This window comes from Carassius auratus, chromosome 4 (assembly GCF_003368295.1).
Source record: "Carassius auratus strain Wakin chromosome 4, ASM336829v1, whole genome shotgun sequence".
Taxonomy (NCBI): domain Eukaryota; kingdom Metazoa; phylum Chordata; class Actinopteri; order Cypriniformes; family Cyprinidae; genus Carassius; species Carassius auratus.
The window spans coordinates 24,977,377-25,005,298 of NC_039246.1; the positions used below are offsets into that span (position 1 = coordinate 24,977,377).

Genomic DNA, 27,922 nt, shown 5'->3' on the forward strand with positions numbered 1-27,922 from the left:
TGATTTAAAACCCTTTTGTGATTTCATGTTTGTAATTAAATAAAGTTGCTATGTTTAGGAATCATATTTTTTAGTTTCCTCAAGCAGAAAAATCAAAGTGCAGTGGAGTTTATTAAATTGCTCTTGAATTATTTTATTGACATCTTAGGATAGTATGTTAAATGTGGTGAAATGTACATAATAGAGAGAAGATTCCTCCAAAACTGTTTAAGCGCATAAGCATATCGTAGACAGAAAAATGTTTAAGGGTGCAGTTATTACACCTGCAGAATAACATAACGAGGCCATTAAGCATATGAATAGTGCATATATATTTTGCATTTGCAAACCCCTGGTCAATAAAATGGCAAACCTCAATTTTGTTGATCAATAATTATAACTCCATCTGAGGCCAGGAATCGTGGTAATTAATCATTTAACATATTTGGATATAAAAATATCAGTATTCCAATCTTAATTTAACAAATATACATTGTTTGCACTATTAAATAATTATTTAGTCTACATGCTACTCAAGAAATTTTGCTTTTTTGGGAATAATGGTTTTGCTATACAATGTACAAGAAAATATTACGTTAACTTTCCTTGTTCAGACCAACAGCAACACAACTGACACTCCGTACTTGTAAAGAAAACTTAAATCTCAAGAAAATAGTTTTGTTTTCCAGCTTTAGAATCACACGTGTGTATGTTCCAGCTGCAGCAGATGCTTTCAGTCTAAAGTCTAAGAAATGATGCAGTTCTTGCCCTTATGACCTTTCTTTTTCAGTTTGGTCCGTGAACTGAAAGGAGGTGTTAAAGCAGTGACACGAGTCGGATAGTCATCTGTGTAATAATGAAAACTTTGAGATCGGGGTTTGGGAATTGGCTGACCAAGAAAGAATCCCTCCTCCTCAGACTCTGAAGATGAAGAGGAGCATGTTGAACACGAGTCGTCATCATCACCGTCACAAAAGTTTTGGAAGTGGTCCATTCGGACCATGCCCTGCTGAGCAAAGTCTGATGGGGTTTGATGATAAGAGTGCTGACTGTGTGACGAGTGATTTAAAAGAATACCGTTTCTGGGCTCTGGTATGCTTGAGCTGATTATCTGAGGCACAACATGCAATTTACCCTGATTTTTGGAAGGCAGGTGCAAGGCATTTTCTGAACGTGTTTTCCGGCCCTGTCTGCGTTTGTGATGTCTGTTAGCAGGATGTCTCTGTGGCTCCTCCTCCATGTGATAGGTCCGTCTGTGAGTCCTCTCACTCATGGGTGGTTGCCTCAAGTCTAGTCCGCCATAATATCCTTTATCCATAACCTCGTCAGAGAACTTCACTTGCTGAGGTCTGGATTGGGGCTGAGACTGAGACTTGGTCCTTCTCAGCACTGGAAGATGCAGTGGAGAGGGTAGTTCCTCTCCAAAATAAGGTGGAATTCTGTCCTCTTCTTCCTCGTCTTCTCTTTCTCCTTGCCTCAGTGTCTCCTCATGGTCCAGCTCAGAGGTTAAACTCCTCAGGGAATTAGCACTTCTGTGGAGCATTGAGGAGTTTAGTGTGCCCATGTTACTAATGTTATCACACTCATCCAACTCTCTCTCTTGGTCTTTCATGTTTTGGAGGGAGTAGATGGTCTGTCTGTCCTTGCTGTCTCCATCCACCGAAGCTCCTGAGAAATGGAAGACATGTTATGAGTCATTAAGATTAATTTAAGAAGGAGCAAGACTGTGAAAGATGTTTAAAATGACATTCCTACCTGTAATATTTGAGAGAGCTAGAGAGTCCATTGAATCTCCAGTGTTGAGCTCTGCCTTCTGGAATTCACTTGTAATGCACTCCAATGAGTTTTCATACCATTGCCTGGGCTCAGACCAGAATCTAGGTACTGCTCCCTGATCCATCTCCAGCTCTTGAATCTTTCTAGCACTAGCCGGACCAGGGTGACTACCATAGGCAGAGTCTCCAAGTCCATCCTGAGACTGAGCCCAATACATTTCTGTGTGGTGCTTCTTACTTGCCAAATTATGGCTGTGGATCTTCATTTCTGGTTTGGTCCTGTTGGTCTCAGAGTCTTTCATCATCCATGGCTCGGCTGGCCTGGTGTCCTCCGTGTGAATGACACCACGGTCTCCAAATTTCATTAGCAGCTGAGTCATGTAGTCTTCATGCTCAGCCCAATCTTCCACACTGTCCTCAGGGCCTTCCTGCTCATCATGGTCTCTCCAGTAGTTGTCCTCTGCAAAGTTGATTCTCTCCAGTTGATGACACACGGTCTCTGTGTTGTCACCACAGAGACTGGAGGTCCTGTAATCTGTTGCTGAATATAGTTTTGTCTGCTGGCACTGCTCTGTAGGGTGACTACTCTTGCCCATTCGTATGCTACGTCGAGATTCCCGTGATCTTGCAGACTGAAAAGCAGAGTCTGAAGAGTCAGAAGCATGGACGTCCTCACCTATGCTACAGTCCTTGGAGCAGTAGATCCGGCCCTCTTTTGGAAGGAAGGGGCAGCCCAGCAGGGATGTTTTGCATTGGGCACAACAGAAGCATTTGTCAGTAGCATGCCAGTGTACACCCTCATATGTCATTTGGGCATGGTCGACTCCTGAATAAAGGGAAATCAACATGTAAGAAAAGCTGTACTTTTTCAACCAGATAGTCATACAGGTAACACAGCTGGCCAGTCCTGCTCCTGGAGGGCCACCTTCCTGTAAAGCAAGTGATCCTTAAATCTGGCTCACGAGATCCACTTCCCTGCAGAGTTTAGCTCTAACCCTTTGATTAGGGTTGGAACTAAACTTGGCAGGAAAGTGGATCCCGCGAGCCAGATTTGAGGATCACTGCTGTAGAGATTCCCTTTAAGCCTAATTAATCAGCCATTTACGGTATTCCGGATCACTCAATATCTTCTAGCAGTTATGCTGGACCAGGTTGGAGCTAAAGTTTGCAAGTTGGTGGACCTTCAGGAGCAGGAATAGTCATCCTGCCATACAATTTGTAATTGTTCCAAAGATAACTCACCAATATTTTCCCCACAGGCCTCACAGTACTCTGCATATAGTGACTCGAAGCATCCACAGCAGAAGGGACGCCGATCCTTCATGATGTACCTCTGTCCTCCTAGAATAGTCTCGCACTCAAAGCAAGAGAAGTGTTTCATGTGCCAGTGTTGACCTTCAGCTTCAGTGCACTCGTCAGCAAAGATTATCTATGAAGAGACATATAATTAGAAATGTGTATTGGCTATGAACATTTAGTTTCTTTATATATCAGTCCTTTAGAAGATTATATATATCCTCACCTCATCACAAGCTGAACACCGTGGCTTCAGAAGCTCTGCGTGATGTCTACCGCAGTAGATTTTGCCATTGTGGTAGAAATAGATGAGATCTACCAGAAGCTCTTGACAAGTGGAGCAAGTAAAGCATGCTGGGTGCCAGCAAGGACCGGGGCCCGCTCGTGAAGCAAACACTGCCATGTCTCCACCCTTAATGCTGTCTTTACACTGTAATTTAAAAAAAGATTTTATTAGAATTAAAGGCTGGGTGTATGGCTGCTCTGGTCATACAAAGTCATCCTACAATTTACTTGGCTTTAATCTTCATTCTTCTTTGGAACAAAGACATTAAGTTTAAATTAAAAATAGACCCCGGTATCTGTTGGAATAGTCTTCTAAAGGCCAACTGAGCATGATCAAATGCATGATCATGGTCTTTTTAGAAGTACTTTTGCCAAAGTATTCATTTCACAGCTGCTTCCCATTATTACTACATGGCCGTTGGCCTTGGAAACAAGGGGTGTTGAATGTCCCGCAAATGTTCTTCGGCAACGGAAACCAGAGACCCGAGATTAGCACTGCTCTGCGGTGTCTTGTGTGGCAATTTGTGGACGGGTTACATCTGTTTTTCGGAGGTATTATGATGCTAGACTTTTTTGGTTTGTGTTTATAAGTATTCTCAATGGGAAACAACCCTCTGAACTGGCTCTCATGTGCTAACTCCAGTCCCTGAAGGAGATGGTCTTCAGCCAAATATTGTGTGTTGGAATACTTTCATGATTTTTCTCTGTGCTTTGGTTGTCTTTAGGCCATAATTGAACCATTTGCCTGATTCCAAGTTGTCTGATTTGCCATGACAAGTCAACACTGTTTCCAAGTGAATGTAGCATGAAGCAGAAACTGCATTTTCATTTTTAAGTAGATTTGATACGGCCAGAATTAATGGTCACAGGAAGAACTATATATCTTCCTTCAAGTGTAGCAGTTGAATGAGTATAACATTTTTAATTTAATTTAAATTTGATATTTGCAAGTTAAAATTTTTACAGATGGTGGGAAAAATACCAGGAACGTTTATGCATACATGCTCGCAAACGTGCTGCAGGGCTCTGGGAAGCAGTTTTGGTGTTCCCCTTCCAAGTGCCTCTTTCTTCCTCTGAATGCTGAACATGTGGAGTTCTCGTCTCTCCTCATCACTGAGGGACTGGCAGTATCGGATCTGTGAAGCAAATGTAAAAAAAGATTTGCAATGTTAATGCCACACGCGAAGAGCCTTTTAGATCTGTAACCCAAAGTTATGCCAGGAATTTGCTAAAGTACACAGTACAAGGACTTACAGCAAGCACCATAAAAATCACAGAGGGACTTTTAATTGCTGCTAGAGAAAAGGATAAAGATACACCATTGAGATAGAACTACATATCTTTGTATGCAAACCCAAGAGGGATTTGTACGCACTTCTATCTACACGATCTTAAAGTCCTCTAGTAAAACCGTTGTGTATTCCAGCAGTCATCTCAGTCACTTTCATTGTTAGTTTTTTCTTCGTACCTCATTGTCATGTGGTGGCAGCTGATAGAGTAGTTGTCTGATCCTGTGTTTCTCTCCTGGGCTGTTGACATATGGCACCTTCTCCTCTGGCAGGCACGAAAAGTAGAACTGAACCTTGTGGGGAAAAAAGCCAAACAGAGAGTGAGAGGATTAGGGTTTGCTTTCAACAGCTGAAAGCTGAAATGAGACACCAGCCTCAATCGGTGCTACATCGTTCAACCTGTCATACAGGCTTCTCCCAATTGTCTCCCCCAACAAGGGGGAAGTGGGTATATCAGTGACCGGGACAAAGCATTTAAACAGCAGTGTCTGTCAGTGGCGACCCTGAAGAATATTTATGGGGCGGTATGCCATTAAAGACACAAAGATAGATGCCTGCTGGAATGTTCCTTGTGTTTAAGTGTTACTGTCCAGATCAAGGCAGATTGTTATTTCTGTAGCAGTGGGGTTGGGAATGCGAGTGGGATCGAGATCAAGAGCTGTCATACAAATTGCCCTAAATTCTCTCTAAATCTCAGGAATTATGTTTTTGCCTTCAAGTTACAGTTTCTTCCTCTTTCAAAGCTGATTGCAGTGCATTTTACAGAACTGAGAGAAGAGCTTTCATGAGGATGTCAGGCCTCCCACTCCACGTTTTGAAAAACGAGGAGAAGGTGGGGGTTAAAAAAACACATTCAGCTTCACTCCAGTCCCTCTTTCACTCTAGACCAACCTCCACCCCCGTTGGTTCTGCATGTGTGTTTGTGTATTGCCTTGTTTCAGGAAAGTGCCAACTAGCCCCTAGACAGTCTTGGTTCTGTTTGCTTTCTGCACACAGCAGGGCAAGAAACAGGTTTTCTAAATAGCTGTTTTGTTGGGACTAGCGCTTGAACCACACAAGTACAATTCCAGCAGTTTAAGCCAATGCACTAAGGGATACTAGCTTTGACAGTGGTAAGATTTTTTTAAATAAGGTTCTCTGATAACTTAATCTAATTCAATAGGTAATTTGTACTTCTCGAATTCAATAGCTGACTTAAAATAGATTATTGAATATAATTATTTATGAATTACGTTTAACATAAATTAATAAATGTGGTTAAAATTTTCATAAATGTTTATTGTGCATAAATTTAAACTTATTGAAAAGTGTTTTTTTTATTGAACTATGGATTTGGGAGATATTTACCAGACAGTCAAATTCTAGCAAACATCTTTGATTAATCCGCAAACCATCTAAAAAGCGTAACAAGTCATTTGATATATTTTAAAACAAAAATTCTATTAATTTTCCTGCCAGTGTATAGCAGTAATTTGCCATTAATGACTTCACTTGCTGAGACGCATCTCAGTGGGGACATAAAATGCCTGCAACAGTTTGTACACTGCAGGGAGTATTCAAAGCTAATTCTCGTTCCACACGATGGTATTTGTTTCTAAGAAAACTTTTTGACTTTTCAACATGTAAATATTTTCCCTCCCTAATTTTCCTGTCTCTGTAGTTCTTTACTAGTTGTTCTGCCCTTTAAAAGTTTTCTGCTTTACTTTGAGCTGTCTTTGTGCTGCCCATCAACACCCTGTCAGTCAGATATAGGTTGCATGTGTGCTCAATGTCAAGGTTGAGAGGGTCCAGTCTCCCCTCAGAAAGCTTGCCAGACTTTGCCCACGTCAGAGTGTACATTGATTAAGAGCTGTTGGCCTCCGTGCAAGGTCATGTGCAGCTGTGTGTCAGGGTAGATGAGATGCCAGCAATGCATGCATTACCTAAAACTCACGTTCAGAAGCTCAGACCCTCTTGAAAATCTCATAGGCAAGTGTGAAGGCAGCCAACAAACTTCAAAAAGCTTGACTAGCTCGTTTTATATCACAAATCTATGTTGGCTGAGAATCAGACTTGAAGTAAAACCAGAAAAAAATGGAATGCTTTAAATCAGCTGCTTTCATCTGGCTTGAATTGTCTAAAAATTGTGGATTCAGAAAGGGTAAAACAGTTTCTGCCTGAATTTTTGGACTTTGGTGGGAAATCTATGCATATAAAGAGATTTGAGGCTTAAGGTTTACCTGGTCAGGTCGTAGTCCAGGAGGAACCCATGTGTACTCCTCCAGAGCGCATCCAGAGTCATCATCAGAGGTTGAGCTCCTCTGAAATCCTACTGCCACTTTGGCTCCTCTCGAGTCCATGTCCGGTGCCCGAGTAATGGGCCAGATCCCTGATGTAGTCTCAAGACTCATCAGATGGTGCCACTGTTCAGATAAAAAAAAAAAAGAAGAGATATTTCAATTTTAACATTTAGTTTGATACCCAAAGTTTATAGCTGCATCTGTTTTGTGAAATCTGCATTATCCTTAAGGGAAGAATGTTCTCAAAACATCTTAAAATTGAGATGGAGAGCAACTCCCAGTGCTGTGGTTTCCTTTATCTGTCCGAGCTTTGAGAATTGGCAGATATGTAAAACGAAGGGAAGTTGTGCTTTGAAATGTCAGCAGAGTCTTGCCTTTCAGGCCAAGCCTCAAGCTTGCAGATAAGATGTCAATGTGTACACGAAGCAGGATTAAATACTCGTGACTCTTTTCTCCAGGCCTTCTTTATCTTGATGCTTAAGCACTTCAGAGTACTTTCTGTCAGATAAAATGCCTTTGGTCCCAAGGTGTTGAAAAGAACACTCCTACTTCAAGTGTTTTGAATTGCAAATGAGCCCGATATAGTGAGTGAACACCCTTGTTTGGGTTGAAGCTGGAGCTTCACAAGCCCCCTCTCAGCTTGCCCCGGAGTCACAGAGAAAGTCCTAAGACTGTTATGAGTTATCTGTTATTCCCAGTATTTTAAATACTCAGAGAAGCAAAGATAATAGATTTGCAATACAAAGAGGCTTCAATAGGTAGGGATATCTTGGGGCAGATAACATTTTCCCTGTTCTCTTAATGGAAAATGTAATTTTGGATTGCCTCAATCACAATACAGCTCACCTTCTATGACCCCGGTCAAATGCGAACTCATTTCTCACATGAGTGCCCAGTAACTTCTCAGCAATTACCACACCTGAATGACAATGAATGGTCAACCCCACATCCAGTCCTCTGAACCAAGCAATGAGAAAAAGTGGCAGACTAGGATTTTAAATCAGTATGAATGCCTTGGAAAGAAACCTGAATTAATTTGGGGCTCTCTAAATGTATCAGATCATTTCAAAATCCTGTTTGAATTACATAGATATAAATCTAAAGGCTTTGGTATTTTCTCTGCCAACTTTCTTTAAAAAAATGTCTTCGAGAGTAGGAAATACCTGCTGTGGCTCCCAGGGCCAACATACACAAGCACTCACATTACACCTTGTCACTCTCTGGCACCGACACAATGTGTGGCTTTGTGGCAAAAACAAAAACAGAACGGATCTACCCTGCCCTGTTTTCAAAGGAACATACGTAGGAGTAAAGCAACATTGAAGAGAGGTCGTTTTAAAAAAGGCGCAACAGCAGAGAAATTTAAACATGCTCCAGATGTATGCAACTAATCTGACTGGCACCTCAGACAGGAAAGTGTGCGTTCAGCGCTGGCCGGGAGTTACTGTGTCAAATATGAAACACTTCTGAAATAAACACAGACTTGTGTGTGGATTAACTGAGGCTCGGATTATAACCATTCCACCTGAGGCTGAGATCCAACAAGCCTGGGCTTCACAGTGCCCCTGTTGTCAAGCCTAGGATATTAAAGTTTCTCTAATGTAAAGTGTCAAGTAAGCTAAGTGAGTTTGACATGCTGCATGCAACGGTGTGGCCAAGCAATCTTTGGTTTCAATGCATACAGAGACCAAAGACTGAGCTGATTAAGACCAAAGATTGAGCTGAATGAAACCTGAAGCACTTCATAAAAGCAAAATAAAATTAGTTACATTTTTCAACTATTTCCAAATGTGATTTGAATGATTAGATCTCAAGATTGTACAATCAATTTATCTCAACCTCAGGTGTAAATGGTATCTGAGCTAATCCAAGTGTAAATGTTGTCCATTTCTTGTTTTGTGACCACTTCTCATCTCAGCTCCGTAATGCCAAAATTTATATGGCCATAACATGTTATTTCAACTACTGTTTCTATCTGTCATCAAATACTTATCACTCAATCAGTCTGACAGTATAGTCTAGAATTTCATATTTACAGTGTAAGACTAGTTTAGACTTGATTGCATTTGGAGAAGCATCTTACCTGTGTGTAATGCATCCTATAGCATTCAGGAAAACCTCCAATTAGTGAAAGCTATGGAGGAGGAGACTAGCAAGCATGTCCACAAGGATATCAGGTAAATTCTGTCTAAATTCCACTGACGGTTTGTAGCTTAGATAGTCAGTGAGAATGCAGTTGTTTCCTGTGTTTGTGAACACGTTGAAATGAATGCATCAATGTGTGTGCCAAGTAGCATGTCTTCTTGTAGTCAGACCCCTCTGGGCCAGCCCCCTTCACATTGAAGCCTTCCCCCTACCCTTTAATCTGAAATACACCCCATCCCAAAACAACCTTCATCCAAATTCCTGCTGTAAGAGAGCTGTCCACATCCCACGGCAGAACCTCTTCAGTCCACAGAGCCATTTGTTTTGTTCCTAAACATTCAAAGTCAAGTACATCCTGGAAGAGTTCATACTCCATTGAGTGTTGCATAAGTTGCATCAAGGGCTTGTTTTCTTCCACCAATGGCCAAGATTTCCTGTTTTTTCAGCTACATTTATCATGTCAAGGAAGAACAGAGAGCACTCAGGAAATATGTGTTAACCTCACAGAGTCAGATATGGGATTGGAATAATGAATTATGTAACCTTTCAGTACATTTGAAGTAAACCGCTGTTGCAATACTTTATATTCATTCTGTCGTTCTCTAAGGAATAAGACTACACTGGTTGTACTGTATGTTACTGATTCACTAAAAGAACCGGCTCATCAGAGTCATTTGTTTTTTATCAAAGAACAATGGTTATACGGGTGGGTTCGCAACCTGACTTGAAGTCGCTTCGCACACGTTCTGAGACATTTCCATACACTCAATATCCCCCTCCTCTTCATTCCTTCAGACTGAACTCTGTGTGTTGACAGTGACGATGGTCCCAATGGCCATCTCTCACCTCCACACTTCAGTCGGATACAAGGACCTTACTGTGTTGATTCCTTTCCAGTTCTGGAATCTCACAAAGGAAAAACCCCCGAGAAGTCATATGCTCTCAGGAAGTTTTAAAAATATTGGTAGAAAAAGCATAATTAGTTTTAGGGTTATATTTGATCTTATCTTTTTAATAAGTTCAGAGTGCATTTGCAAGTATTTAATGACAGATATGCTGGTTTTGTCATTACACTCACCAAATACAAAGGCTGGACCCTCCTCACATTCATCTCTGTTTGGTCATAGCTACTTCATCACGATCCAGTTGAAATGCCACATTAAGCCTGTGTGAAACTGCTAGACTGAACAATTGCCAAATCATCCTAGTTAAAGTCACTGTAAAGAACTCAAGCATCTTCCAGAACTGAGAGGTCATTTTAGACAGCCAGATAAGATAGCAACAACAGTACAAGCAAACCAACATGGATTTCTCTTCGGTTTTTGGCAGAAGCTGTGAAGAACCACTTAACCATCAGGATGACCTTTGTCAGAAACCCCTTTCTCTTCTTAAGATATTTATCAGGAACACCATCAAAATGGCAGAAAATGCCACAGCGATTCTTAATAAGAGAAATATGAAACCAAGAGAAGCAATGAGAAAGAATAACCTTATTCTTCTAGAGAAATTACATCTTATTGTGAATGTTTATCTAGATAGAGACAAAGAAATTACAGTTAACAGACCTTCTTCCCATCATTTCCTGGAGTAGGTTCACAACCCTTCCTGCTTCCTTGGAAAGCTTAAGTTGCAGCCTATTACCACTAAACCTTATAGTAAAGGAAAACTAAGTGCAAAACACCTAAGGTTCACATCCTCCTCTTCCCATTGTAAAATGGGCCGACCTTCCCCAGGCGAGCCATTATAAGCGATAACGCATATTTCACCTCATTGCCACGCCAATTGACAAGTGTTTAAGAATGGATGCTGCCCTACTGCATTCACATGTCAGTGCTACTTAATTAATGACGCTTTTTTGAGTGACCCCTGACCCCCGCGCACACCCTGCTCCCTCCGCTCATCTCTCTAAGTATTTAGATTTGCTCTTTCCTTCCCGTGTTAATGACAAGGCATCAAACTAATGGATCATGGCACAATTGGTCACACGCAGCTGCTCCAATTACAGCATAACCAACATTTGTAAGCAAATACGGTCATGTTTATGTCAAAATAAAGTGTTGGATGCCTAGCTAGGGTTTTTTGGATTTCAGCATTACCTCTTTTCTCTACATTCAGGCTAAGCCATTTTTATCAGAGCCTCTGCAGGATGCTGATTGCACTATTAATTTGATAACGACCGAATTGTGATGTGTCACACCGTATGTGTTTTAATTCACACTGTCAGAACAACACATCAGAGTCTGTCTCACCTGACAGCCGCAGACGTTCTCTCGAATACTGTTTCTTTAGATCAGCCGTTCTGATTTGAGTAACACTGAGGATTACGGAGGAGGAAGCGATGATGCATCGAATAGTCTTTCAGGGCATAACTGTGAATTGACACAGACTCGCTCTGACATATTTTCCCTGGCTGAGTATTTTTGTAATGTAATTGAAGTATGACATACAGAAATGTAGTCGGCCGTGAGAAATAATGACATAAAGATCAAGCGGATGCTTCTGCCAAATGGATAATTTAGCAGTGGGATGAACACCTACTAATGCCCGCTTTTAAATTTAAGCTAATTTATACATTTCTGTTTACATTAAATTTACATTATACATTTAGTTCATTTTCCTGGACAAATTGGTTGCATTTGTAATAGTCTCTAAAAAAAAAAAAAAACTAACCGTAATGGAAGTTCAAATAATTTCCTTACAATTTACACAATTAGTCAGAATGTTCCTAGATATTCCCAAGTAAAACTACTGCTATTCTCACAAACTTAATTCTAAACATCCATAGTTCAAATGCACAAACTAAACAATCAAGTTTACTGAGATCTCAAATGGTCATCCCTCCATTTTCCATAGTGCAATTCACCAAGCTTTTACTGCAAAGTCCTTATTCATACCCATTATCAGTTCATTCACGGTCAGTCCACTACTGAACTCGCTACTGAAGTCTGAATTTGAATTTAATTGACTATTCACACCTGGAAACTGCCTTACACACGTTGAAGCCTGATAAAAAAGTTTCACCCATTCCTGCCAGTCAAGACATCATATCCATTATCAATGCTTTAGCAAGGGCTTTTCTCACTGTTGTGTTAATATTCAGACTCACGCAAAAGTAAAAAGACACAAGTTAGTGTGAGATATCAGGTCATAAAAGAAAAGGGTAAACTTACATGTGCCAAAACTTTATAGCTTGCCAGTGAATGTTTGCAAGACACCTTCACAGGGTTGTAAAGCCTAATAAAAAGGAAATAGTCATGTTCCTGAATAGTTTGCAAGTGGAAAGGTCAGATTACCCAGCATTACCGACACACTGTAATGTGTAGAGACACGTTGTGAGATAAAGAGCTTTTTTAAAGGTTTTCACACAAGCTAATTTAAATCGTTTGGACATTAGCCACTGTCTCAAACAGCCAGCAAGTAAATAAAGGTCCTGAAAAAAAAAAAACCTTCATCTTCCTATATTAATCCCATGGGGATTTATGGTGTATTGTGTTACATAAACCTCAATTGATAGTTCTTATGCCACAATACTGTAAAACAACATTATTCAATACGATTGCCACACAAATTATATAAATCAAGACTGAAAAGAACTAGTCCTGTGGGTTAAAAAGATATTTGTATTTTGTCCTCGTGTGGATGCATGAATATCCCCATTCAGTTTGGAAACCTGACCTGAACCCGTGTTGACAGTAAAATACTGTAATTAAGACTTTAAAATACTGTAATTGCATTTAGATGTGACCGTATTATAAAAGTATATGGTATAATGTGGAGATGATTATAGTAATGATAATATATGCGGTGCGTGCAGGGATCCAGCTGTGTTTGTGCATGCATTTAGTTCATAATGGTCCCTGTTTTAATACTGGCCCCCATGCCCTCTCCTGCCTGCCTAATTTGATATTGTTAACTGATACATTCCACTTAAAAAAAAAAAGAGAGGTCACGCTAACCTCTCTAGACACAGGTGGGCTTACCCGCAGAGGATATATACTTTCAAAGGTTTAACAGTGAGATAAAAGACATGCACAAAACCAACAGTTTTCATTTTTTGTATTGTTTGCTGCAATAATGACCAGGTCTTATTTCACACCAAAAGATAATGTATTTTAAAGTTGTACGCTCTCAGGAAAAAATAAAATTAAAATAAATATATATATAAATATATATATATACGCACACACAAAAGTTGTCCCTTGGGAAAAGTTGTCAAAAAGGTTTAAATATGTACACTTTAGGTACTAATATGTACTTTCAATTTCCTTATATGCACAATATGTAAAATATGTAAATTTTACTGTACTGCCAGTACTGTACTGTACTGCCCCAGTGACAGCTTTTGTACCTTTTTTTCTGAGAGTTTACAAGACAATATTTTCAATAATTAAATATTTTTTTAAAAGCCTGTTTTTAGGCCCGTTTTTGTCTTGTGACATAATTTCATATATTATGAACAATTACAATAATTAAATACAACATTTTCTTGTTTTAAAAATTGTAATTCCAATTTTTCCAAAAACACAATTTCCCCCCACACTATTTTTAGTTCACAGTTGCTGTAATGCAACATGGCATGCTATTAATAATAATGATAATAAGTATATTATATAAATAATAATAATTACTATTATTATTACTGTTATATTATAAACAACTACTTTTTTATTTTTTATTTATTACTTTTAAGCACAACAAATTTACTGAATTTTTTCATATTATGCTAATAAGAATTTATTTTTAAGTAGTTTTATGATCAATTAGTATTTTCTTTACAATTATAATAACTTATGATAATTTATTTCCTTTGTTTATTTCTTTTATTTGATTAAGTGTGGGTTGAAATATGACCCATATTGGATGATCAAGACTTAAAGAGAGAAGGTACAAATACAGTGTCCACCAGGCCATTTGTCAGACAGCCAGCTATTTTTCATGTTTAAGCATATATATGTTGTACATGTGTGGATTCGTTACTCACAATAAGAGCTAAATTTAAAGTCTGGTTGTCTAAAAAATTTCTTGAGGGCCTCATTTAGAGAGCTGAAGACCACCCAGCCCAACAACAACCCTCCTCAAACTCCACTGAGAGCATCAGACCCTTACCTCTACATCTCCTAATTACAATCATTTGCCTCATACCAAACGAACACCGAACATCTGCTCCTAATGCTGCTGACTGTGATTATTAAGGAGATTTTACTCCCAGGTCGACACACAGAGGAAGTGCAACAGACAGGAATAACAAGGAGAGGTACAAGTCCATGCGATTTGTTTTTATTAGCGAGGATACACTGCAACATGTTGAAGCAATGAGCCTGATATGTTTTGCTAGTTCATTAGTTAGTTTTTCCTGGCTCCGGATCCTGGCCTGCAGTTTAACCAGGTGCTGATGAAGAGATTATTGACTTAATGTAGTTGACGAACCTCACCGTCTAATGGCAGTTTACACTCATGTGGCAGTAACAAACGCGGCAAAGTAAAGCTAGCGGCTAGTCTGGTGATAGGAAAGCTCTAAGTAAACAACTGTTGTTAATGAGCTTTAAATGATTAGTTTAGTTACTCAATCTTTTGGCTAAGTGTCATGTTTAATACACAGAAAAGGCTGTCAAACAGACACCTTTCACATAAGCAATAGCATTGCTGTGTTATAAAATGTTACATAAATAATCCGCTCAGGCATAGTACTGCTTTACATTTAAAAGTACCAATCATATTTTAATAGCAGCATGGAAGCCTTTTTTTTTTTGCTAAGCTGTTTAACTCGGGATATATATCACAATACGAAAAAAGATCAGTCACTGCTTCCATGTAGTTGAGACTTTAAATGTGAAATGGCATTTGTGGTTCTAAAATCCCAAATGAAGCCAAGAATGCTTAAGTTAGCATAGCTATTTTTGGTCAAATGGTCAAGGTTTAGTAAAGCGATCTGGAGGCCACCTACACACCGTTCAGAGAGTGCCAAACACAGACTTTAGTCATTTTGATGATAAATCGTGCAACTGTGAATGTTATCTTGCATCATCCCCAGTTGGAGGGTAATTACTCCTCTCTCAGCAGGGAAATGCAAGCCAGGGAGTATGCAACAGTAATGACACTAGATCCCCAGGGCAGGTTGATTGTTTGGGTTTAAACACACATAGGGTGTTATACAATCCAGCCTGTTTCACATCATTCATAAGATGGTAACATGACAAGCCTGGTGCTAATCACCATCCCTACTTTTTGACAAAAAAAAGACTGTACTTTACTTTCACTGTGAGGCTATTTATACCTGTTGGAATAGTGCTGCTTTGGGGTCGCGGTGATGATATGTAATTCATCACCATGAGATGATATAGTAATCCTCACATAATGCCTGTCTGTGTCAGGGGCCCCTCTGACAAAAGTTCTTTAACCTGGGCTGAAGCTATACTTCCTCTGTAGTGTAATCATTTTGTGTGCATTGGAAAGTGATACTGCGCATCTTTGGTGCTGCAATACTGATATCATAATTTGGTCTGTATATTATCAGTGGGTCTCATTCATGAAACATTCGTAAATATACGAGTAAATATGTGAGTGATTTGCGCGTAAAGAGAACTTCCCGAAAACTCTTCTCCTGATTCACAAAAACTTCGTAAACGTCAGATGTGATAGTGAAATGTGTGTGTGTGTGTTAATGAATTCCAATCAGTGGTAAATGGGACGCGCGTGCACGCTCATTCTCAATTACCATAAATCCCTCCCATTAAATCCACCTGACAACTATATATGAGCATCATATTATGACACCAAACGAATGATTCCAACACGTCTTTTCAAAAGCGAATGAAAATAAAAATTTCTCAGCTGCAGAAATTGAAGTTTTATTATCAGAAGTTCATTCAAAACGCCACGTTTTATTTTCAAGCGTACATAGTGGCGTATCAGGTCCTAAAAAAAGGATGCTTGGCAGCATATTACAGACGATGTTAATAGAGTTTCATCTGTTAATTGAACAGTCCCAGAAGTGAAAAGAAAAACCGTATGTAATTACTATATATAATATTTTTTTTCAAAATGCTGTGTAAATATGTACCCGATTAAGAATTAAAATGCTGCCGTATTAATGAGCAAAACGTTCAGACGTTAAACGCACTATTTACGCGTGGCTGGGAGCAGGTGTAGATTTCTTTCGTACCAACTAACATTTGGAAAATACGAACGTTTTAATGAATCCGAAAATTTACGCCAGAACCACTTTACACGCAATTTACACAAAAATTCGTTCTGCTCGTGTTTCATGAATGAGACCCATTATGTTTATGATATGTTGTGAGATGTGTTTAAATAAATCTGTTTATCTTCTGCAGATGCTGCAGAAAAGACAGTCTCGTTAGGCATGGAAGAATTGGGTCATGGGAAAAGTAACGTATAATCATCCTCATCGAGTCTCTCTGAGGAGCAACAGGTATTATTGAAAGGTAAAGCCGTTTGTCCCTGAACAGATGTCAGGGGCGTTCTGAGACTTTCTGGTTTTCTACAGTAAACTGTATGGATGCACACATATATACAGTGTGAATTTCAGCAGCTTCATGGCATGAAAAGCATAGAAGCAGAAAGGATGAGACTCCAAAACAAGCCTTTGCATGTTGCATTTCACAGCTGAACGCATATAGATAATGAATCTCGTCCTGACGTTATTCTTTTTCTAGAAAAGCAAAACGGTCTGGTTTCCGGGAGTTCATTCATATTAACACACAGGATGATTCTTTACAACTTGTTATTAATGCTAGCTGTTAAACCCCCATACCTTTACCAGCCAAACAAGCGCACAATAAAATCTCTGTTTAGTTGCAGTTTGCTGGAAAGCCCCGAGCATTCATTAGTAAACCACAGAAAATTTATAAGCATGTCTTCCATCCCACGCTATGCGGAAGAAGCCATTACTGTATCTTAAAGGTGAAATGTTTTTTGATGTTAAAATACTTTTACTATTATAAGGTTTTTGCTCAGAGTTCTCACACCTTTTGACCAATGAAATTACATGATTTTTTCTAATTGCTCATAATTGCTTCAAAATATTGCATAACGATTTTTTTAAATGCCTATTGTACTCACAAATAACTACTTTGTGCAAAAAAAAAAATAAAACATTTTAGACCTGAGCATAACAATATATATTTTTAAAATATAATAATAAATACACAGTAAATATTAGGCTGCATGTTATCTACTTGGTTTAGAGTGGTAATATAATTATGAGTAGCTGACATTTTCAAGCAGTTACAAAAAATGTTACAAATGTGACGTTATTTATACTATTATAAATGCATTTCTCATTTTTTATAGTTACTGTATTAAAATAATGTTTTATTCAAAAATCAATATTTTGAAATATTATTGAAATATTTTGTGATCAAATATGAATATGCACATACTTAAATTGTTTAGATTTGAGAGCTGGCCAGATATTAATTGAATACAGACTTAAACTGTGATCTTTTCCAAACAGAAATCTATTATATAGTGCCAGAAGCCCTAGAATATAATGCATGATTGTTCAGACTACATTTTCTTTAATAGTACTCTTATTTTAGGTGCCACTTGAGAGATGGACAACACATTATAATATTGACATGAATGGGTAATGTTGCAGAGTCAATCTGAGTTCACATTGCTCATATAAGCACCATGGCTTCATGTGTTTGAGCACATGTATTAGCCACTAGGCCACTATGACTGACAGAATATTTGACCATCAAATGATTGCATGGACTTCAATAGGGACATTCTGATTGAATTTGCAACTGCAAAAAGCATTGACTTTTTAAGGCCTGGTAATGTGACAACATTCACATAGCATAGGTAGCGGGAAATCCATTTGCGCACAAGCAAAGAAATCTGTCTCTGAAATATCACACCTGCTTTTATAAAACAAGTTACATTTGCAATGTAAATATATATTTAATCTCAATGCCAATCAGCTATCATAACAGCAGAAACATTGATCTGTGCTCCTTTTTTCATTCCAAACAGCCGTGATATAATAACTCAAGCAGCATGCCACCTTTCAGCTGTCAGGAAGACTGCACGATCACAGTTGAGAAGCCCTTATCTCCACGCTGTCAGAAGCGGCCGGCTGCTGAACGTCTGCCGCACATGTTTACCTTGTCTCATCCTCACACTCTGATTATAAGGCAGCTGCCAGCAGCCGTCTGTCTGACTGAGCCAAATCATTACCTGCCTTTAATCTACTGCTCTGATACTGCCAGTTGTGGGTAATTACTGCGGTGCCAAATCAACTTGTTCTCACTTGCATTTACAAAAATCTAAACAAGAAAGAAAAAAAAGGGAAAAAATTGCTCTGATCCCTTGGCTTTGCAAAAAATCGACTATTTCTTACCTCATACTCATAACTCAATATTTGTCTCCTCCCTTATGTGTTCCTTCAACTCAGATTGTGGAATATGATGTGTTTTAATATCGACCCGCTGTTCCACAACGTCCATGAATATGATTTGGTTTAGTAAGTGAGCTAAGGCCAGAAATTTGTGTTTTATTTTTCAGGCACCGAGTAATTAGAAACAACTCATGCATCTTCCACATCAAGCCAGACAAGTGCATCGACCTACAAGCTGTCAGTCATGACGGCTTATTTCCATTTTCTCTGTCTTCTGTGCTCGCTTTTAATAAAATTTTCCTTAGATTTCAACAGGATTTTGAAATATGTTATATATATGTACTACTCTGATGGCAAAGCCGAATTCTTCAGCAGCCTTCAGTGTTACAGGATCCTTCACAGAAATCATTCTAATATGGTAATTTTGTTCTCAAGAAACATTTCTGACTATCAATATTGAAAATTGTGCTGCTTAATGTTTTTGTTGAAACTGCAATGCATTTTTTCAGGATTCTTTGATGAATAGAAAGTTCAAAAGAACGTCATGTATTTGACATATATATATATATATATATATATATATATATATATATATATATATATATATATATATATATATATATATCTATATCTTTTGTAACATTATAAATGTCTTTACTGTCAGTGTTGTTCTGGTTGCTATCTGAGGAAATATTTGTTGTCTATGAAGTGGTCTGAAGCAGTTGCTAGTTTAAATGTCAGCTGGCCCGTATCAGAATCTGACTCTTGACTCTTTCAGCACAACTAGACAGAGCAGCTTGTTTCTGGCCCCCTCTCCATACTTGGCAACATTCACAGGCCGGGCAAACAGAAAGCTACCAAATGCGTTTGAGGTGTGGGGTGATTTGCATAGGCCTCTCAGCATAAACGGGCCACTGTGAACCTCCTCTGCCCGCCACTAGTAAATCAACACAGATACATATATACAAGCACTCCTCATAGCATATTCTGTCAGCCAAGATCTGGAGTTAGAATCACTCTTTCTGTCCTGTCTTGTAGCTACACGCACACACACAGACTTGTTCTCACACAAATATCCCTCTGTTTCACATACTAGACAAATTTATCTATCATAAATTCCAAATACAGATAGCTTAACCAACCCAAACTAAAAAAGCATAAAAATGTCAAGATGAGCAAATTTGTTCAAGAGTTTCCCATCATACACATATTCACATATCTACTCACTGTCTAAATTATGACTTTACATTACAATTCTGATTTATTTTCCATAGCCAGTTGCATAACCCAACTGAAAAAAAAAACACACACAGTTGAGATATTTAAGTAAGCCAAGAGGATACAATACATCACTCTCTAGTACAGTCAGCTGAAACCAAGCTTCACATGTGGTCGTAATGGCTCATTTATTAACCAAGTCTTTACGTAATCTCAGATCTCTGTTCAGTGCATTTGGAAATTAGGAAATCTGCCACTTCCACTTAAGTCACCTGAGAAGCCCCAGGGGTCTAGTTAACTGGTTTGTCATTCACTCCCACATGGAGTGTCTTAAAATACCAAGCATTGCTTAAAGGAGATGTAGATCACCTCAAAACTGCTAATTCTTCATCAGTCATTTTAACGTGTTACAAAATTAACTTTAGTCACTCACTTTTGTTGATGCAATGCTCTCATTCTAACTAACGCTAGCCAACATGAGGCTGAGTGAATGATGACACCATTTTGGGGGTTAAAATTTCCTGTAAATACGGGATAAAATGTAATTTTGAAGTTGAATAGATTTATGAAATTGATAGATAATGTATTAAGTTTATGTAAGTTAACGGTTGTTCTGACGTATTCCTATTTGTTGCTGAGCAACTGACATGAAGACATCGTCAGGCCAAATCTTCACTAGCAGAGCAACCGCTAGAGGACACCAACACCTAATTCACAAAGTACTGGCTCAAAAATAAGAAACAGATGTACATTACGCGGTTTAAAGTATATATATTTTATCAGAATAATACTCTCATGAAAGATATAGTAAGACAATGTGCGCCATTCGGGCTAATCCGAGTCTACTCAAATGTTTCACAGAGAACCGATCAGGTAAGCGTCTCTTTCGCCTTATATGGAAATGGTCCCCAACGGCTAGTACTTAACAACTAACAGCATTCTTTTCTTTTTATTACGGAAAAGGTGAGTCTTTGGGTCATGGATCAGAAAATGAGCTTAATGTCAGGAGACCAAACTGCACCCTGATTGACAGGAAAGAGAGACACTTAATTCCGGTTTGTGACCTGAGTGACAAGGAGCAGCTGAGTGTGTGTGTACAGACACATCTGGAGACCCGCAGGGCTTCACAGCAGACATCCATAATGCTGTAACACCGTGCGATTTACGCACTTTTGTTAGGTAGGTAAAGCGCGGTGTTTCTATAGTTTAAGCGATGTTACACACATAGAGTTATTTTTCACAAACATGCAGTTACGTCCTGATTCTATTAGTCAAGTTATTAAATTAAATACTTTAAAATGTATTTGGATTTCTAAACTTTAAACGGATTTCTAAATTTTAAACTATAAATGGAATTGCGGATCTTTAAGTAAAATGTCTAAGCGGGTTAACCGGAGATTTTGTAATGTCTGTCGGCATTTTATTTTATTATTAGCCATTTTATAGGCTATATGAGAATAATTTATGTTTTTACAATATTAATTTCGTCTGGCAAACCAAAGTCAGTGTAGTGTAACCAACATTCAGAAAGCCAATTTGTTTGCTTGTGAAAAGAAAAACATAAAACAGGGTGGACCACTTTAGATAGATCCTAATTGTGTCTCAGTGTTATTGTTATGTTCTAAAGAAATGTTATTTTGATTGGATGTAGTTTACTAAGATACTTTTTACTTCATGGTTAGACCAGTTGACATTTTGGGGTCATCGCATAATTTAGTTATAAATGCTTTTAAAACATAAAGAAGCAATATGAATAAAACTATAATTTTTTCCCCTTCAGAATCCCCCCCCCCCACCCCCCCCCCCCCAAAAAAAAAAAAAATCTAAACTGAAACTTCACACACTTTCTTTGCGTTCCATTATGGAAGGCTATCTTTAATTCATGCCTACGCAGCTGGAAAAGACTGATTCTGATTCCCCCGTGTTTTTGCACATCACAATAATTACTAGACATTTTACGACCCTATATTTCTTAAAACAAAACAAAGCAGCCTATTTTAGGACATGCAGTAATGCTCAAACATACTCACGGGACGAAATGAGTTGATTTATTTCCGTTGCTGTTAGAAAATATTCTCAAATTGTGTCATTTGCTCGAGTCCAGAAGACAGAAAGTAAACCAGCGATATCTGTAGAGGACGTGGAGCTGTTCAGTATCCAAACAGCGCGAACCAATGGGTCAGCATAGCGGAGACGGAGAAAAGCGAGTTTGAATCCCAGATGCGATGAGTAAACACGCAGTCTGCAGTCAGTTAAAGAGCCTGTGTGTTCACTGCGCTGAAATGACATGAGCGATACTCTCCGCTGATTGGCTCAGAGGCGCGGCCCCCTCCAATGCCTCCACGCACACATTCTTGCTTTTGCTCTCTCACTCTCCGGGGGTCCAAAGTAAATTAAACATCAGCGGACGAATTAATGCGCAGAAATGCACATTGATTGGTGCGATATAGTGGAGAAATCAGAATAGTATTTTTTTTTCGAAATTTTTTTCTACTGTAAATTCAGACATGATAATAATAATAATAATAAATCAATTTATGACAATATTTTATTGGTTAATTATATATATCTTAAACAGCAGACTCCTTTGTTCATTGAGAAACCAACATTTTGCTCTTATTTTAATTTTTAAATTTTAATTTGTAATTTTTCCATACATTTTTTACACATTTTCAAAACTGGTCTAAAAACTAAATCACCCGTAGCTCTCAAATATCATATGCACTTGTGCATGTTTAATTATGGAGTGCAACACACACCACACCAGGCCTGACGTCAGTGACAAGACATGTGCGAACCAATAACACTGCATGTCATTGACATCAAGCCTGATGTGGTAAGTCTTGACTCACCATATTTTTAGGGCAAAGAGCACCCCAGTTGTCTGGGACTGTGTAAATCTGGCAAGAGAAGGGAGGTACTGAGATTTACAGTACTCTTGAGGTTCCCCAAGGTGAAGTGGCTTACTTAAGAGCACTTACACTCCGTCCTTTACATATTTGATTGAAAATGTAAAATGAGAGGCAGAGCTTTGATTCATATTAATCAAAGAGTTATTGCAAATCCAGAATTCCCATCCTATAGGTGACAATTAGTTCAATGCATTAACTGGAATCTTGACAGGTTAATGCTACACATCTGAGTCTCTTCAGCCGACAGTCTCGTCTGTCTTGTCCATCAGTACCTTGTAACTGTGTGTGTTTGCACTGAGATTGAGTTCACTTAACAGCTTTAGAGTACAGAAACATCACTTTTCTGACACCTTGACAGAACCGGCTCCGCAGCTCTCGACAGCAGACGGCCTGGGCCCCTGACCTATTTCACAGGGCTGCCCCTAACACACATACACAATGACAGCCCAGGAGAAACCCCTTTCTACCATACATTTTAATCTCAGGGGCTTATCTCCCTATTCATCTTAAGTCTGCACACACAATGACACACATACATACGCACACCTCCCACAATTGGAAACGTAGAGTCAGCTTGTAGATCGTTTTCTCTCCCTATCTCTCTTTCCTCTCTCCACCTGCTCTTCACAGACAAGGAACCCCTAATAGTGCTTTAGGCCTTTATGTATCCCACAGACAACTGAAACACTAATCCTACTTACAGTGGTGCATAAAGGTAAGACTATACACATGCTGGGAGCGAACGGAAGAGCAGATTAACTCGGCAGAGCACACATCTGACTGAGAAAGAGGGGTCAGTCTATCCATTTTGCCATTTTGGGATTCATGTACGCAGATGTTTGTGGCTTAGTGAAATATAAGATTGACCATAAAGAAAAGTATATAGTTTAAAGCATGTGCCAAGATTTTTATACATTTTCGTCTTTTATTCATGCTGGTTTTCTATGGTTTTGAAAAGGTTTTATACCATTTTCAAAACAAAGAAAAAGAAAAAAAAAGCTGTTTAATGACTCAAAATGTGCACATGCACACAAATAAACACTTTTCTACACTTTGAATGTGTATATACACATTTTAAATGTATTATATATATATATATATATATATATATATATATATATATATATATATATATAATTAGGTTAAAAATAAAAAACTAAATTCATTATTAATTCATAAATAAGTCACACCACATGACATTTACAACCTGAACTGACCTTGTCATGAAATGTTCATTCTGTATTCTGATATTTTAAGAATCTTGTTGACCTTGACATGATGGGTGGCAGGTATTTTATTTTTTATTTTTTGACTGTTTTTTTTTTCATCATTTTATGTTCTGTTTTTTTATGTTAATGGAATCACATGACTTTGGTTTGGCAGACAAAAGTTTTTAAAGTGGTAAAAAGTTAATATATAAGAACAAAACACAATTAAGCTAAATTACATAGAGGTTGAATAATGCTTTTTTTTTTCTTTGTGGTGATATCAGAATTATTATTATTATTTGCTCAATTAGAATGAATTTTAAAAAGAAATTGTAAATCACACTTAAAGAAAATGTGTATGCAAGCCACTGTATGCATGAATTCGATTTAAACAATAATAATATAAAAAAAAAAAAAAAAAAAAAAAACAATAGAGTGTCAAACTCAACATCAGGACAGATCAAATCTTAGGTCATTTGCTTTCTACATGCTCCAGGCTCAGGAGTTGCTTTACAAAATTACATGCCATTGATTTCTTTGTCCTAGTTGATTCAAAGATGGTGTAAGATAGCTTCAAAGTATGTTTCACACTGAAGTCTTAATCAATCTAGCTAAGAATCTGAACCCTGCCAAAAGTAGCAAATGATTTAATTACATTCAGGGTGTTAGAATTTCAGAAACCGATCTACTCAAACAGCCATGCTGTCTCATGTAGCACATGAGTTATCCGTTGTATGCGTGATGATTCAGGGTAAATCACTCCTTCACGCTGTAGCCGAATCGATAGTCTGAGGTTTGGGTTGTGACCCATTAATCCATTTTGTAGCATGAGGGTCAGTAGGTTTACAGACTTTTCAGATGACTACTGTGTAAAACTAAACCCAATGGATTCTTTTCATTTCTTCCCTGCATATTCAGCCTCTGGCAAGAATGCATAGCAAGAAGTCATTAATGTTTCATTAAGGGGTAGGAGGGGGTGTTAACCCATAAGTCAGACCAGCACTAGTTATGCACCCTGGTTTCTGTGTACCCCACACACTTAAACTCTGCCCTTTGACAAAAACAAAGGGCCTGTTGATGTGCAGAGAAGAGGGTCTCTTATTACTGGGGGAAACACACTGGCCTATACATGCAGCCTGAGTCAGATAAAAAGAACTTTCTATTACCAGTACATTTTTATGGTGTTTGCATTTGTGTTTCACCAACATTTTGTCAATCTGACTTACACCATATACACAATTTTATCATGCACCAGGTAAAAGTCGCCCGATCACCTGAAGAAGCTGTACAGTTTAAAATGTTGTGTCTGTTGTATGCAGCACAGGATGAGTTGTGCATCTAAGTGTAATATTTATGTTTGAGAGTCTTGAAAAACGCACACACATGGACTCAACTGCTCTGCCGTTTGTTATTTTTGTCAGGCCTGTGATGAAAAGTCAGGGTATTCTTGTTACTCCTTAATCCCTTTTAGGAGTCTTGTTGCTTCAGTTCATCCCTACCGAGTTCACATCCAATCTAACCTTAATTAGAGTCTTGGTCCAGGATCCAGGCTTACTCTCAAAACAGGTCAAGCACACTTAAGTACTTCACCGCCTGGTCTGCCCATCACATAAAGTCAATCTGGGCCCTTCTATGCCCTATTAGTGAGGCTTTAATTAGCGTTATTCTTTGGATGTAATTGACAGGACGGAAGTTTGCTGCACATACTGAAGTCAGCTGCTCTTTTGAGGTCCGGATACAGATGATTTCATGGACTTAATGTCAAGGACTAAAAACCGAGCCCAGGGTTTGCAGGCTTTCCTCAACAAGGTCAGATTATGCTTGTTGGCAATGGACAGTCTGTTAAACAAGACAAACTTTCATAACTGGAGCAGTGTGCTGTTTGTTTGTGTTTGTTTGAGGTTTTACTGTTAAATATTAGAATATTATTGGATTCAGAAAGTCCAGAGTAGCATATTAAAATGATATCTGAAGGAACATGTGACGACTAGCCAAAATTAAGTTTAATTCACAGAAATTTTCTCATTTATTTATTTATTTTTTTTTTTATATGTTTTGCAGCTGTTATTAAAATTATGCTACTACGTCATTAGAGTTGCAGAAGTCAGTGTGCAGGACCAGGCTTGTGAGTCGTGTGTTTTTCTATCTTTCTTTGCTTTCATTTAAGTACAACTTAACTGCTGTGGAGTTTTCCATATAATATGCAAACTGAGTTTTCATTTCCATGGAACTGAGAGGCCAAGTGCTGCTGGAGATGTTGTTTCAGAGTTGAGGGGACTCATGGTCACACATTGTTTCCCTTCTTTCATTGGTAGTTTGGAATTTTGACAAGTGCGGATTTTCACCTGATTTATGTTCTTTGTTGTTATTGGCACTGCTAAATTTCTTTTCAGTTCCTCATGCTTTTGACTAAAACTACAGCATCAGCTTTGGCTGTTAATGCCAGATCTCTCATTGACATCTTTATGCCTCTTGACACTCTTTAAACCAATATTAACCCAGTGCATTTCAGTGCAGTACTTATGAAACTGGCTAAACAAACAAAACCTAGAGTGAGACTATCACTGATACTTGGAAGAGTAACCGGAACTGTGCAAGATCATTGATTGGAATGTAAAACAAATTGTGGGTGGTTGTGGTAAGGACCAAGCAAATATCTCAATTGTTTCCTGCTTGGCCTTGGGTGGTAGAATAGTGTGGTTGGTTAGGATGGGGGTAGGGCAGGGTCTCATCTCCTGGGTTGATGTTTACTGAGGAATACTGAGAAACAAACAGGGGCAAGGAAGGAAAATTGAAAAAAGACACCATACCATCCCAAGGACTGTCTCAAATACATCTACCCTGACTACTTGTGCTTTTGATCATGTGCTTCTCTAAATTTTTCGGACAGTTGTTTTCTTTTAAAACCACTAACTGGCAAGTTAAATACCTTTGTTTTTCTACAATCAATTTTCGTATTTCTGGAAATAGCTGTTAATCTACAGCATGTGTAGGTTAGTCTTAATTGTCTAATTTTGGATGCTGAGGCCAAAGACTTCTTGGAGTGAAGGTTTTTTTTCCCATCTTGGCAGGGAGATAGTGAAGGGCGTCACAGAGCTCCAGGTTGTCCTGTGGAATGTCACAGTCATATAACATAGAGCCAAGGGTGACGCTGATGCCAGTGAGTCGGGATAGGAAGGAGGGAAAGGGGGAATGCAAATGCGGAGAGGGAAATGTGGATGTTGATGACATCAAACTGAGATTTTCTTAGCATTTATTAGGGCTGAACAACTTCAAGTAGCCTTCTTTTGTTTAGCTGTTTGTTCTGTTTTTGTATTGTTTTACTTTCTTTTGTTTTGTTTTAATTTGTTGTTTTCCATTTTGTTAACTTGTGCTGTTTTGATTTCTTTTTAGTTTTTTAGTTTTCTTTTAAGTTATTTTGTTTGTTTTCTTTTGTTTCGTGTTTTTTATTTGTTCGTTTGATCTGCAGATACGCTCAGATCAAACACAGCAAGGTCCCAAGCCAAATCTGCATTGTCATTGGCCCTTTTTGTTGTGTTATTAAATGAGTGAACTTGAGAGTTTCAGAATTTCTGTACAATTTATATAAAAAATTTTGTTTCAATAAACTGGTAAATTTAGAAAAAAAGAAAAGAAAAGTGTGACTGTTATCAAGACCATGCAAAACACACTTCAGTTATGTGAAGCCTTTGCAAGTACTCAGGGCTAAAATGAACCGAAGGCTGTGACCAAAATCCAAAGCAGATTTTGGGAGGAATAGCACCCCTCTCCCCTGACAAACAGCTTCTCTCATGTTTCTGAGATAAGCCGACCTGTGAGACCGTGAGCGCCTCTAATAGGCTGTCTGCACCAGGCTGAGGTGAAGATCAGCAGGAAGTCTAGCTCTCTCTGGGTTTGAATTTCTGCCCCTCTCCTGATCCCTCTCTGACCCAGCGGTCACAGGACACTCTAAGGGGAGGACTTTACTTTTTGTGTGAAAGCTGGCAGCCGTGAAACCCTCAACCTCTATCCTCCTCCCATACCTGTGACCACCCACAACAAGAGGATCTAGAAAATAAATAGTTCATTAAAGTCCATATGGTGTTTTCTTTCTTACTTTCTTGCTTATTGCTTTCTTGCTTGCTTTCTTTTTCCTGCTTTCTTTTAGTCTAGTTAGCTAGTTAGTTGATTTT

At 38.5% G+C, this 27,922-nt stretch overlaps 1 protein-coding gene across 2 annotated transcripts; it reads right to left on the reverse strand.

Moving 5' to 3' along the window:
- Positions 1-107: 107 nt before the first annotated feature.
- Positions 108-21,872, reverse strand: LOC113063575 (prickle-like protein 1). Of its 2 annotated transcripts, none has more exons than XM_026233977.1 (8): positions 21,661-21,872; positions 6,844-7,026; positions 4,804-4,917; positions 4,337-4,471; positions 3,277-3,480; positions 2,997-3,183; positions 1,735-2,580; positions 108-1,647 (listed from the first exon to the last, which is right to left on the reverse strand). In XM_026233977.1, exons 2-8 carry the CDS (start codon positions 7,012-7,014, stop codon positions 725-727), a joined length of 2,580 nt encoding a protein of 859 aa, XP_026089762.1. In that variant the 5' UTR covers positions 7,015-7,026; positions 21,661-21,872; the 3' UTR covers positions 108-724. The 2 variants fall into 2 exon arrangements, with proteins under 2 accessions (XP_026089762.1, XP_026089761.1); XM_026233976.1 differs by lacking the exon at positions 21,661-21,872 and adding an exon at positions 8,987-9,032.
- Positions 21,873-27,922: the final 6,050 nt, after the last annotated feature.